Raw genomic sequence first — 14,156 nt, forward strand, 5'->3', positions numbered from 1 at the left:
GCAGTGTGTGTGTGTGTGTGTGTGTGTGTGTGTGTGTGTGTGTGTGTGTGTGTGTGTGTGTGTGTGTGTGTGTGTGTGTGTGTGTGTGTGAGTGTGAGAGAGAGAGAGAGAGAGAGAGAGAGAGAGAGAGAGAGAGAGAGAGAGAGAGAGGAGAGAGAGAGAGAGAGAGAGAGAGAGAGAGAGAGAGAGAGAGAGAGAGAGAGAGAGAGAGAGAGAGTATTCCTTCATGTTTTGTGCTGCTTTTCCGGGAGATTAATGAGAGATTTGAGATCATCAGAGAGAGAAGCAATAAACCTCTGAAATGAATGACCAAACGTAGTCCTTTGACTTGGCTATAGCAATCATGCTTGATAGATAAATAAATAAATAAATAACAAGGTTCAGAATCTCATGACCTTTATCCAGCTGCCTATATTCAGACCAGAGGAGAACAACTTCATGCATGCATTGACTTCTTTATCATCCAGAAACAGCTCGATTTACATGCAGCACCAGTCAAATAGAACAATGGTAATAGTATATGTATATACTATAGTCATGACAAAATAGAAAAATATATTAGCAAATTGTATAGCAAATTTGCATATTTGTATTTTGGGGGGGATGCAATTGCAATTCACTGCATTTACCACTCTTAGCACCAGGGAGGTTAACTTGATCACGATTATTCGCAAACGTATTCCATCCTCACTTTTCAATTACAATATTCCCATTCGTTTTCTCATAGGGATTTCGAGAAAATCTTCAATAAAGGGTTCTAAGCCATGAACCAAATTCATTAGAGTGGTTAAAAAATGTGGTTTTAAAGCAAAAAATGGAAAAGTACAAGACTTAATACAGTATGTCTATGAAGGATTTAACCACATAGTCCACGAAGCACTGAAAATGGTGTAATCAAATAAAAAACAGAAGGTAAAATATAAAACTCTTAATTAATATATATCTATTAAAAGTATAACATGCAATATATTTGGAGTCTGTTGCAAATTAGTCAAATGGGGACAGGCTATAAGTTACACTGAGTGAAACTGATTCAATTACACTATTCGCAATGCTTTGTGGAAATGGAAGTCTGATACAGCGCCTGATACAACGAAAACATTGTTAGCTGACTATGGTCGCAAGTTCCGTCATTATCAGCATAGTTCAACGAGTCTGTGTTTCCCGAAAACCATAGTTCCAACGAACATTCGCAAACAACATCGCAAAGTTGTGTGGTTGGGAACGGCCTGTGGTTAAAAGCATAGTGTCTTGTTTGTATGAAGTCATGTGGACTCAATACATCCTTATCTTGAATAAAATACGCCAGCTGACATTTAGTACAATCTATATCTTTCATTTCGAATACACAAATTTAATTTCCGTCTAGTTTGTCGAGAGATTTAACACACCGTTGAGGAGTGTGCACAAATGCGTACGTATAAAGAACGAGCCTCATTCACCTCATTAACCAATGTGGTTGAGCAACAAATTTGGAACAATACGGTTTCGGGAAACAGTCATGACTAGCTAGTTGACTTATTCAACGATTTATCATACTATGTAGTTAAGCAGCGAGTTATGGCGTTGTACGGGAAACGCTTTCCTGATTGGTGGATCCAAGGTGTTCACCATTCACACACAGGCAATTAGGTTATTATACTAAAAAACTAAACTAAAACTACAAAATCACATGGATTTGCGGCTTGGCTTCTAAAGAAGCATCTTCAGAGCTCATGGTTTTAAGAGTTTTATACATATTGTTAAAAATCATAACCTCTAAAAATATTTCACATTATTCATTGATTAGGCTAAAGGGCGATTTTGAAACTGACACTATCAGAGGCGTTAAGGAGACACCAGGGAGAGCTAATGCTTTGTTAATTGGCCAAGCAGGGCCAATAATCTCAAAATAGCTGATTTATTGCCCAGGCCGATGTATCAATCTATCACTTTTGGTAAGATGACTTCTATCCAAAAGTCAGAATATGAAAAATATTACAAAAGATTGCCCACACACAAATGCAAAATCAAGGACACACTGAGGATGTACAACTTCAAGCACCGAGACAGAACATTCAGTTCTCGATGGAAACAAGCATGAAACATTTCAAAGACTATTCTGCAAACTTTAAAGATGTTTAGCTCCTCCATGTCTCTCAGGGAAATGTCCCTTTAGCTCCAATGAGACCACAGACTCTCCAATGAGTTAAAGTCCTCAGACACGAGAGAATCTGAACTACTGGTCAGAGAGCAAAAAGAGAGAGACGGGGAACTGAGAGAATGTGTCTCTAATTAAAAGTGCCCTAGCTATCTCTCCTCAGAATTCTGTGGCCTAGTTTATTAAAGTAGGCATTTGGTTCTATGCTACACTACACAGTCTGACCTACTAGTTTTGCACACAGCCTGAACAGAGAAAGAGGTCGCATTTGAAAAATGCTGTCTTTGCAGGTATGATATGGGCAACAAAGCAGCTTCCTTGGGTTTTAGACGCAGCCAGAAAGAAAGAGAGAGCATAGACATAATATCTGACAGATATCAGACAAATAAGCCTCTTAGTACATTTCCACTGCATCATGCCTATAGGTACTGCATTTGATGCATTTGATTGACTATTAATAAAGTATGTTATATAAATGTGCATGCGTGTAGTACAAATACAGTAAAGTCCTACATGTGCAATCATGTGACCATCATCAGCTGGGTCACTCCATTTACCAATATGACAGATTCTCTCTCATGGCTTCATGGGATAGTAAAGTGTCCATTGGATTCTCACTGCAGAATCTAGGCAGAATTTGTTTAGTTTTTACCAGTGTTTTATGAATAAAGCAGTATCTTCTTCTAGGTAATCAAATTGGTTATTCTTATGATATATACGGTATAAACAATATGTAGAACAAATAGTGTATTAAAAGCCCTTGTGAAAAAGAAGTACACTTTATTGTATTAAATGTGCACTGTAAAAAAAGATTTGTCAAAGTTGTAAGTGAACGAAAGGTTATGGGAATGCGTTTTTCATGAAAATATTCTTTCAGTCTTTCTATTACAAAATTTCACATTCAATTGAATGTGTTATATGCTACAAAAAAATATTTGTAGAACTTACTAGCAATTTCTGACTGGAAATTGCTTATAAATAATCTTTTGTCATGTTTTTACAACTCTTATTTTGTTGTGTTGACTAACATACTAAGGCACATGCAAAGTACTTGATTAATTTTTTTTTTTTTTATGTACTAAAATGCAAAATAAATGTATATTTTGGTTCGGCAGTAAACTTTAAAGGGCCATGACATGAGAAATCAAATTTGCATTAATTTTTTTTATATACCGGTACATATAAGAGGTCTTCGAACCATTAAAACATCCTGCAAGTGTCATTACCTAAAACGTCCTAATTATAAACAAAGCATTTATTGAATCATTTTTTAGAGAGAGAGAGAGAGAGAGAGAGAGAGAGAGAGAGAGAGAGAGAGAGAGAGAGAGAGAGAGAGAGAGAGAGAGAGAGACACTGAGAGAGACACTGAGAGAGAGAGAGACACTGAGAGAGAGAGACACTGAGGGAGAGAAACATTGGGAGAGAGAGACACAGAGAGAGAAAGAGAGAGAGAGAGAGAGAGAGAGAGAGACTGAGAGAGAGAGAGACACTGAGAGAGAGAGACACTGAGGGAGAGAAACATTGGGAGAGAGAGACACAGAGAGAGAGAGAGAGAGAGAGAGAGAGAGAGAGAGAGAGAGAGAGAGAGAGAGAGAGAGAGAGACACACTGAGAGTGTGTACTGTATGGTTGCGAAGGAGGTGCTGTCTGAGAAGCCAATGAGTTTATTTTTAGCTTCGCAGGACCATAACCTCTCATGTGATTGTAGTCTCTCTTCCGCACACCAGGAGTGAATGACTCAACGTAGGTCAAGGAGATTCAGAGGTAGTGAACAGTGAACATTCGGTCTTGAACAGCAGCTCTGACAAGGGCTCATGTGAATTCTTCATTAACACCATCTCTGAATTATTGTCTATATGTATGCAGAAATGTCTGTCTTAGCATCTTAATGTGAAACATGCATTATGAATTCACTGATTGTGAATTCAACAGGTATGAAAGAATAGGTACAACAAATAAGGCATATGCGATGGAACAGACTGCTCTGTCAAATAAGCCTGATGAATGTTGAATGAAATAAAACACCTCTAAAATGTCTTCGCTCTAAAAATGTTTTTTGCAGAGAGGGTTATATAGCATAATAATAATAAATGTGATTATTTTGTATAATCAATTCTAATTTGTCTCATCAACATCAACAATCAACTCCAAATTACACAACAATTGAACATATAGGCCTACTTCTATCCTTCAATGCCTTGTTTTCATTCACATCACATAAAATACACTGTTCATCACTAAGGTTCATAGTATATCAAAGCAGTGATTATAAAATGAGGTACAGCTGAGCACAGCGCTGCAATGCTCAGGAGTACTAAATGAGGACAGATGAGGTCAGAGAGTGCTGTTTTTTTTCCCTCAGTTATCTTCACCACAAGATACTAAATCATAATAAACTAGCAGATTGTTTCTTTTAACATTCATCTGGTATTACATACACACAAACAGCAGCGCCATCAACATGGACAATGACCATCTGGTTGTTTGTAAGACACCAGTCTACATGCCTGCTTTCTCATTCTCTCCTTCCTCTTCATCTATTTCCAACACTATCCTTCTTCTCGTTGTTCTTTTCTGTATTTTGTTGCCTCCGCATAGCATTTGCCTTACGTAATTCACAATCTGTACACAGCTTGTCTATTGACCTGTCTTTTGCCTTTTTTCTTATTCCAGTTCTCTCGATTACAGTCTTTATCCTCCTCTGTGTTTTTCTATTTTTACACAACAAATATTTCTCAGTATTAATCAGTAATTTTGTCTTGAAACACACGCACGCGTGTGCGCGCACAGCTGCACACACACTCACGGGTGCGCGCACACACCTTAACATCCTAAAAACAAGACAAAATTACCTGAGAAGCAAAATCCATATGATATTAAATCACTTATTTTCAAAGATTATTGTGTATTTTGAACATATACACTCTCAGAAAAAAATATGTAACATTTGTACCTCAGTAGGTCTTTTTTTTATTTAATTATTTACCCCTAAAATGTTAATAGTAGTAGCTTAAGGTACATATTGCTACTTTAATATTTAGGGGTAAAAAAGGTACAAAAGGTGTTCTATTAACCCTTCAAGGGTTTTTAGTCAGCCTTATTACGCAGACGAATGCCAGCTTTTTCATAGAAAAAAAGTACATTTATATACTTTTTTTTAATATGATATATTAAAATAAAACAATTCTCAGAATGTAAAAACTGAAAAAAGTTTTTATAAAGCAGTACACTATTTTTACGCAATCTGACAAATTTATAAAAAAATAAGGTTTATTCAGTTCTTTTTCAAATTTATATTTTCAATATTACATTTATTCACAATTTTGTCAGTTAATTTAAATGTTAATCACAAAAAGCACATTAAAGGCACTATTATGCCCTTTTATGAAGTCTTGATTTTGTTATTGGGGTATACTAGAATATGCATGCTTGATTTCATGCTTGAACACATTATTGTTCACCTAATTTACATTACAGATATATTGATTATATTGCAGACCAATTCAAGTCGTTCGTTGTAGTTCTTGGAAAATTAATTCTGTCAAATAAAATATCTCCCTGTGGAGTGGACTTGAGCTTTGTAACCTTGTAGAATTTTTGTTATGCTCAAACAGCAACATTACACACTAACTAAAGTGAAAAAAGTGAGAGAAAAAAAACAAAATAGCATGTTTTAAACCATACTGTACATTTGGTTTGAAACAGCCATTAAAAAATATGTTCTAGTATGAATATGGGTATGAAATAGGGACATATTAAATCAACCATGTTGACGTTGTCACTGTCATATGACAGACAGTAGGCCTACTTGATACTTTTAAGAACTTGATGAAACAATTGATCCAATGTTCAGATTTCAGCTCTAAAAACGTATGCAAGTTAGTGCATATTTAATTAGATAATACCTAATTTGCATATTTAAACATCACATTTAAATACGTTCACATTTACTTAATGTAATCAATCAACTGAGGAAGTATGGTGATATATATTTTTTTAACCATATTCACCTGGGGTGTCTCGTCTTTAAGTCCCCCTGTAGTCAATAATTTTATCCATTAAAACTCATTTTTGATCACCAAAATGACATTTTTTTTTTTTTTAAATCCTGTGAAGAAAAATTCTTCATGCCTGGAAATAGCTTGATTGTATAAGCGGATCCATGAATATTCAAATTAACCCTTCTTCCATTCAATCACCCAAGCTCAGAATACCTGATCCACTCAAAACACTTTACTGTTGTAAACGCTACACAGAGGCAAGTGGAAATACTGGTTAAATTCAGCCATATATGTTTGAACCAGAAACTGATTCAGAAGAGGTGGAAGAGTGAATTATACAGGCTCATCAACGTGTCGATGTATCAGAATTGTAATGCGTTTTATGTATCGCTTTACAATGTCGGACACATAACGGTAATTAATATGATTAGCCTTTTTGCTTGACTATGTTATCAAACAGCTAATAATGTGCTGATCCTTACAAACGCTTTGAACAACTTAGAACGTCAGTGGAGAAAAGCATATCATAACATTGTAATATACCGGTACATTATATACATAATCCAGTTTTTCATATCAACAGAAAAATATACTGTGATAACCTGGCTTCTCGAGGCTCCCCTGCTTCAGAGAATAGTTAATGATATGCTAAAGCCCACCCACACTTTGACGTGATTGGATACAAGGTAGTTTGTGACGCAATGAACACCAGCGATTTCAAACCGCCTTTTTAAGTTAAGAAGAAAATACTCAGCAATGGTTTTGAATTTGCACGTGGTTTGTTTGTCTTAAAAGCATATTAAAAACACCACATAGACATATAAACAACATTAAAAGCTTGATTTTCACTACAGGGGTCTTCAAGATTACAGTGCAGTGGAATGTAAGGATATTTAGATGTTTAAAAAAAAAAACAGACAAATATTTTTTGCAGTGTATTAATGAAAAACAGCAAGATCAGTAATCACCTCACCCTTTACCCTGCATTAACTGGAGGTCATGATCCCACTAGCGAGGAAGGGTCTAGAGTCAATGTGCTTATATGTCTGTCTGTGTGCAGAGGCATTTATGGGTGCTCATAGAATCGCAATTCCTGGGCTTATCGTGGAAAGAGGTTAAGACCATCTCTGACACGGACCAGCATCCAGTGCAGCGGAGCACTGCAGTATGAGAGTATGAGAGAGAGAGAGTGAGAGAGAGAGAGAGTGAGGGAGAGAGAGTACAGAATAAACTGCCACACCACCCAATGCTGTATTTTTGGAAACGATATCCCAGCATGCACCAGTGCCGTGATACTGATCCCGGAATCTAGGTGTCCATTTCAATTCCACTGTGCAAAAAGGGGAGGAGGGGGGGGGGGGTGTAATTAAATCCTAATGATCCAGAAAATATTCTCGTTTTCCCTTCCAAAACCTGCATTTCGTAAAGGGAAACTTTAAAGCTAAAAGATTTGGAGGAATTGTTTCATAGAAAAAGCCAACATGAGTCATATGATTGGCTCTTAGGAGGAAAGATGCTGTGGGAGAAGCAAAATGATTGGTTGTTCTGAGGGTGGGAAGGAGGCTTATTGGTTGTTTTGCCCTATAGCAGCAGAGCCTGCAGGCAAACAGGCCAACAGCAACAATTACACTGACGGATCTGAAAGAACTGGGTCGCTCTATGCCCACACTTTCCAACAGGGGATAAGACCAGCCAAAGCCTTTGAAAGCGCACACATATACATATATCTGCTCACATATCACCTGTTACTGTGCTTCTGCTCACAAGAACACAAAACACTCAACTTACTACATCCAGACTTATGAATACAGTATTTAGATTGATACGTGGATGTATGTGATTCTCATACATATAATCCCTTCAACTTCTTCACAGCTAGACGCAAGCTGTTACGTCAGAACACACACACAGAGCTCCAGATGAGACCCAGATGCATATTTCCGTTCTCCCGGTTTATCCGGATGTTGCCATGTTAGGTTACACTAGACGCTCCATTAACTGCGCTCAAACCCTGCCTCACACCTGACAGGAGCACACCAAATAAAAATCACCTACCCCTGGCTGACAGCTTCTTTGTGTTGATGATTTTGGCCGCATACTCTTGGCCGGATGATATCTTCACGCATCGCCTCACGATAGAGAACGCGCCCCTGAAGAAGAGAGGAAAAAAAGAGAAGACAGTGAGGAAAAAAATGGGCACGAGGCCCTGATGCCGAACAGATAGAGCATATGGCATGGAGAGCAGAATCTGTGCCATGATGGAGGCACAGCCTGAGCGCTTCCAAGGTTACACAACTATGATTTTCCATGATTGTTTGTCCGTGTGTGTTTGATGAGCGTGTGTGGGTGTTTTGAAATTGCTTGGCATATTTGCTGGCCACATGCACACACCAAATCCGTCAATGCGCTTATAAGAAATGAGGGGGTTAATTACACGTCACCTTAAATGTCCCCTCTGGTGCGTTTGTTCTTCTCTCAAACAGAATGAGAGAATTATATATTTTTGTCAACATATATCACTTTGAGAAAATTGGGTTATATTGTACTTACTCAAATAAGTAATATTAATTATCAACATGTACTTACAGAGTTACGGTTAGGGTTTGGTTTTTGGCTAGTTACTTGTAATATGCATAATTTACTGTTATTACTAAGTACATTTATGTAACTACGTCACCTTAAAATAAAGTGTTACTGAACATTTTAATTATTTTGAAAAAATATGTTTTAATTACAGTACAATTAAGTCACCTATAGTATAGTTAAAATATATTTTAAAAGGCAATACATGTAATTTTACTATGCAATATTTAAGACAATCCTTTTTAAAATAAAAAAATATATAAATTACCTCATAATTTATGGATAAAATGTATATGTAACAAGTATTTTCCAATAAAATATTGTTGAAATTATGTTTTACTAATAATAACTACAATTAAACAAATAAAATATCAATCACCTTATAATTTATGAGGAAAAGTGCATTCCCTGTGCAAACCATCACATCTGCTTGTATTATATTTTAAATGTTAGTTTCATCTTATTTGTGTGCACTTGAGTAATTGTTTTATGTTGCATTTTGCATTATTTACAACTGTTTATGCATAAGCAAGTGTAATGCTGGAGAGGCTGATTTCAATCAAATAAATAAAATCCTGTATAACAAACATTTTAAACAAAACACAGGTATTGTGATATATTTGAGACGTGCAAATCTATAATAATAAAGTGATATTAATGACAGTAGGCTATTTATGTTTAGTCGATGTGAGGGTATAATGGAATGTTGCACAAGCAGCATATTGTTGCCATAGTAACCTCCTCAGCGACTTCGCGAGCGTCTATTAGCGCACTGTCTTGTAATCTTACTTTAATTGCTAGTGGAACGTTGCTTAGAAACAATGTTACAACGTATACTTATTTAGGTTTGCATATACTTATATGGAAAAATTATTCATGCACCCCAAACCTTTTGTTTCGACTTATTTTGGAGGGGTTCTGCTGCCCTTTTTTTTTTTACCGTATGCATTTTATGAAATCAAAAATGGTAGACACAGGCACCTCCATCTATGTAACAATGGGAGCCTTACTCTGGTACCCAATGTTTATAGGCTAGCCTACATGATGCCACCGCGCAGATGGCGCAGGGACGTTTCGAAAACATTTTGAACGGCTGTTATTATTCAAGACATAGCAATCTAAGGTCACAATGGGCTTAAAACGGACTCGATCCGGATCATTTTTTATCTGAACGCACCAGCACGTCGGAATAAATATACCACACGCTGAAATGAACTAAGGCATCTCCTGAAAGCCGTAGAGATCGATCGGGACCACCGATGTGGCCTCTGATGCGCGCCCTCCCCCTCCCCAGTCAAACGCAACGCGAGGAATCCCCAACGCGATAATTAACGGCGCACGGGAATGTGTGTCTGCACTGTTGTCGCATTGCCATGAGTATCCCTGTCTCCGGGGGGGAAAAGCCCGAGCTCACTAAAACATACATTATACCAGCTGTTCGGGTCTCTGACGTGATGATCACAATGGCCGCGTCCCAAAACCTAGAGCGGTGGCTTCATACACTGCAATTTTTGGGCATCACAGGCACGTTTGGAACGTTCCGTTCAAAACGCACCCGTGATTGTCAAAGAATGCCGTCTGGGTTGGCAGCTTGCAATGCTGTGAGACAGAGACTGTGTATAATCAAGCGCTCACGGCAAGGTTATTATAAGCGTTCGCTGCAATTATAGCGGAGCTGTCAAATAGAAGACGCGTCGCTACCGCATCATTTCATGATGCATATGCAATCAATGCACAGGAATGCAATGAATCTGCAGTAGAAAATCCAGCACTTACTTTCCGAGCTCCTCAAAAAGCTGGTATTCATCCGTGAATCTGGTGCAGATGGTCAGAGCCATTGTGATGGGGAATCGGCAGCGCGAGGAAGAGGATGATGCGGGGAAGCGCGCGGTCAGTCTCCTCTCGTACCTCCTGCACACCAAAAGGAGAGCACTTGAATGATTTTTTTTCTTAGCTTCTGCTTCGGTTCCTACTCTCTTGAAGTGAGCTGCACCGATCAATGTCAGATGATCAGATATGTAAACCTAGGGGACGATCAGTAAGGGGAGGAAGAAGCGCGTTCACAGCCGACGGTTCCATGGGCTCATCATTATGCGCGTTGACGTTGCCATCTCTCTCTTGGACGTGTTTGCATATAGAGCACCTCGCCCCCTTCTCCCCTCCCTTTTAAAGCCATGCCCCGCCCCCTCAAACATCATGCACTTCATATTTATCATACTTAATAATTCGCCGTGGCAATAATAGCAATAAGGTCAAATGAATAATTGATCTAGTATAACCTATATAAGCATAACTGAAGTGACATTTCACAAAGCTGCAGTGTGCCATGCTAAACGTCATCTAAAACTAAAAACAAGTTTAATTTTATTTAATGCATGAAGTGTTTATGATCTAATAAATGACCGCCCATATGTGCTTGAAAAAATACCATTTGTTAAACTATAAATTAACTATAGATAAAGGTTTTTTTCTTCAAGGTATCTTATTGAGAAATTTAAATTGTTCTATGATAATTTTCATCAACTTTACAGAAACAACATTGCCAGAAATTACTGCTGCATAATATGGTTTTGCATTTCAAGATAATTCTCAAGATATCCTTTTGTTGCTAAATTTAGCAGTCCTGTGGTATGTTTATAGTATCCCATGGTAATACTCAAATGTACTTCCAAGAATACCATAGTAATACAATTGCAGCCTACATTAAAAAAAAAAAAACACACACAACAGTGAAGTAATAATAATGGTTTTAGATGGCAAAGAAAAAACAATAAAACAGGAGGCGGCATTGTAAAAAATGCAGGTATAGAAATCCAACAATTTAGACTACACTAAAGTAGTAATATTATATTAAAAGGACAGACTGTTACTGTGAAATAGGCCTATTTAATTCACATCTAATCATCTAAATAATAATATCTAAATGTGTAGCCTACTGTATACAGATATGTCAGTAAAGTATAGAAACACAAGAATCCATAACATTAAAGCCCAGATATGCTGGCAGAGCTCAGAACTGTTATGACGCACATTCACAGCTGGTATTTCTACGCATGCCCACGTGCAGTGTAATCTCTTGTGCACTTCTATCTTTTGAGCACACGGGTGCACTGTTGTACTGGCCATAGTTTCACAAACTATTACTGTGGATTCAAACATTGCATCATATTTAATCAGTAAGAAACAACTTTTTGGAAGAATAGTATATATATGTGTGTGTGTGTGTGTTTGTACCATTGCAAGAGTTCAATTGGGGGATATTCTGAATTCTGATGGTAACAAACAAGTTAGCATCATTTTCTTTTTAATCTACTGGAATCTTCTGTCTTGCCATTCACTTCAAGTTGAATGTAAGGGCAGACAGGCTGAATCTTAGCCATTAAAGGAGAATTCCGGTCAATTTTTTTTGTAAATTTGGAGTGCTATCAATACAGAGAACAACGACAAAAATCGGTGTTGCCTACACCGTGTTATCCTCTTTTTAAAATTTGCACCCTGTTGACTTCAATGGGGCACGTTTTAAACTTGCTTTTAGCCTCTTAACATCCTTAATGTGTCATTACAAGTGCCCAGCCATGTTGAGTGATTCCTTCAGAGTGAACACAGTGAAAGATATGAATAAAAATGATGTTATTTCAGCCAGCGCAAATACTTGTATTTACATCCTGTTTCGGTTGAAGTCCAAAGTAGTCGATTGTCGAGTTCACGCGCGTGATCATCTACCTATGCGCGTGAACTCGACAGTCGACTATCGGCTGGGCACTTGTAATGACACATTAAGGATGTTAAGAGGCTAAAAGCAGGTTTAAAACGTACCCCATTGAAGTCAACAGGGTGCAAATTTTAAAAAGAGGTTAACACGGTGTAGGCAACACCGATTTTTGTCGTTGTTCTCTGTATTGATAGCACTCCAAATTTACAAAAAAATTAGCTCAATGTTAAAATTGACCGGAGTTCTCCTTTAAGATTTATGTTAGATATGGTAAATCGGACTACCATGATGCTCAAATAGGTTATGATTCACAAAATGATACGATTACGATATTCTACACTACTAACAGGTCAATTTCGTCTTGTGAAATTTTAACATGAATGCCATCTGTTGAGCAATGTGTAAACAACAAGAAATTACATTACAAATCTCTGAGAAGCTTAGGCGAAGATGAGGAGAGCATTAAAGGAACACTTCACCCATTTGCATTAGACTTTGTATCTTTAGAAACCCAGTCACATTTTCGAATGGTCATGGTTTATTCCCTTATTTTCCCCTGAGATTGGAGAAATAAGGATTTAAGTGTTCCACTTCCTGCTTTTTATGACGCAAAAATCGTCATTTTGCGTCATAAAAAGCAGGAAGTCAAATTTCTTTGAATAAGGGTAAGACTACAAACACTAGCTCATCATTTATCCAGTAGAAGGCGCTGTTCCGCGTGTTTTCAACCCGCCCATAGAGGGATCTCACTCACAGAATGTACAAATAGTGTCAGCCATTCTTTATTTGGAAGCTAAGCAAACAGTTTCTTATTCTGTGGAGAAAGCTGAGTAGTAGCGGTGACCATCCTCTTTTTCCCGGACATGTCCGGCCGTCGAGATGGTCCAAATTGTTCGGGATTCGGCTTTTGCTTTCTGCAGTCGCATTCATTGTTTACATGCACACCTTTTGTTTCAATCTAACTGAATTCATTCCGATTGGTGAATCTGAATGTAGTGTTTACATGAACGCTAAACAAGTGATCGTTTGATGTGCGTTTTAACATTGCTAGGAAAATTCCCGCTCCTCCGTGAGAGATACGAGACCGGTGCGTCTCACAGGCGCCGGCGCCACTCATCAGTAATCACGCCACCGGCCTCGCATCGTTCTCCGCGGCCGTCAGTCTCGTTCCTGCTCGTCAGTAAACATGAGGAATGGCGACTGTAGAACGCAAAAGCCGAATCCTGGACATTTTGGGCGACATCAAAATACTGGGCAGACTCACTAGTAGCATAGCCTTGTTGTTTACTGCGATCTCTTACCGGTAGGCGTGGCCTCCTAGGGCAGCGAAGCAAGTGCATTCTGGGAGTTGTTGTCTTTCATCCCCATGAGCCAAAAATACATTTTCTGGCTTTTCTCAGTCTAGAAGGCTCCAAATTCAAAAAGAATTTCACATTTCTTCTACATAAATGACCCATTTTAAATACACATTCATCTTTCCAGAGGTGAAGTGTTCCTTTAAAGTCATCATGAAATCACAGTATTCATTATAAATGATTAGTCGCATGCACATCACTATTTTTTAATCAAATTAATTATTGTGCCCTTATAATCTTTAATCAAAATAACTTCTCCTTCCACTTGCATCTCTTCTCTGATGAGGTGTTTACTGGCACAAGGGTAAAACAAACAACCTGTCACTCACATGAGATCACAAACAACATCGATCAAATTGATTCTCG

General features: G+C 37.9%; 1 protein-coding gene across 9 annotated transcripts in view; it reads right to left on the reverse strand.

Moving 5' to 3' along the window:
* camk2d2 (calcium/calmodulin-dependent protein kinase (CaM kinase) II delta 2) overlaps positions 1–14,156 on the reverse strand; it is a 44,662-nt gene that overhangs the window by 21,407 nt on the left and 9,099 nt on the right. For 4 of the 9 annotated variants that reach the window (XM_079616391.1, XM_079616389.1, XM_079616388.1 and 1 more), the window contains exons 4-5: positions 10,500–10,634; positions 8,196–8,290 (exon numbers count right to left, since the gene is read on the reverse strand). In XM_079616391.1, the coding sequence (XP_079472517.1) occupies positions 8,196–8,290; positions 10,500–10,634 (230 nt within the window). Of the gene's footprint in view, positions 1–8,195; positions 8,291–10,499; positions 10,865–14,156 lie in introns of those variants that run through there. The other 5 variants (XM_079616394.1, XM_079616396.1, XM_079616395.1 and 2 more) reach the window with 2 other exon arrangements.

This window comes from Phoxinus phoxinus (genome assembly GCF_949152265.1).
Source record: "Phoxinus phoxinus genome assembly, chromosome: 6".
NCBI lineage: Eukaryota > Metazoa > Chordata > Actinopteri > Cypriniformes > Leuciscidae > Phoxinus > Phoxinus phoxinus.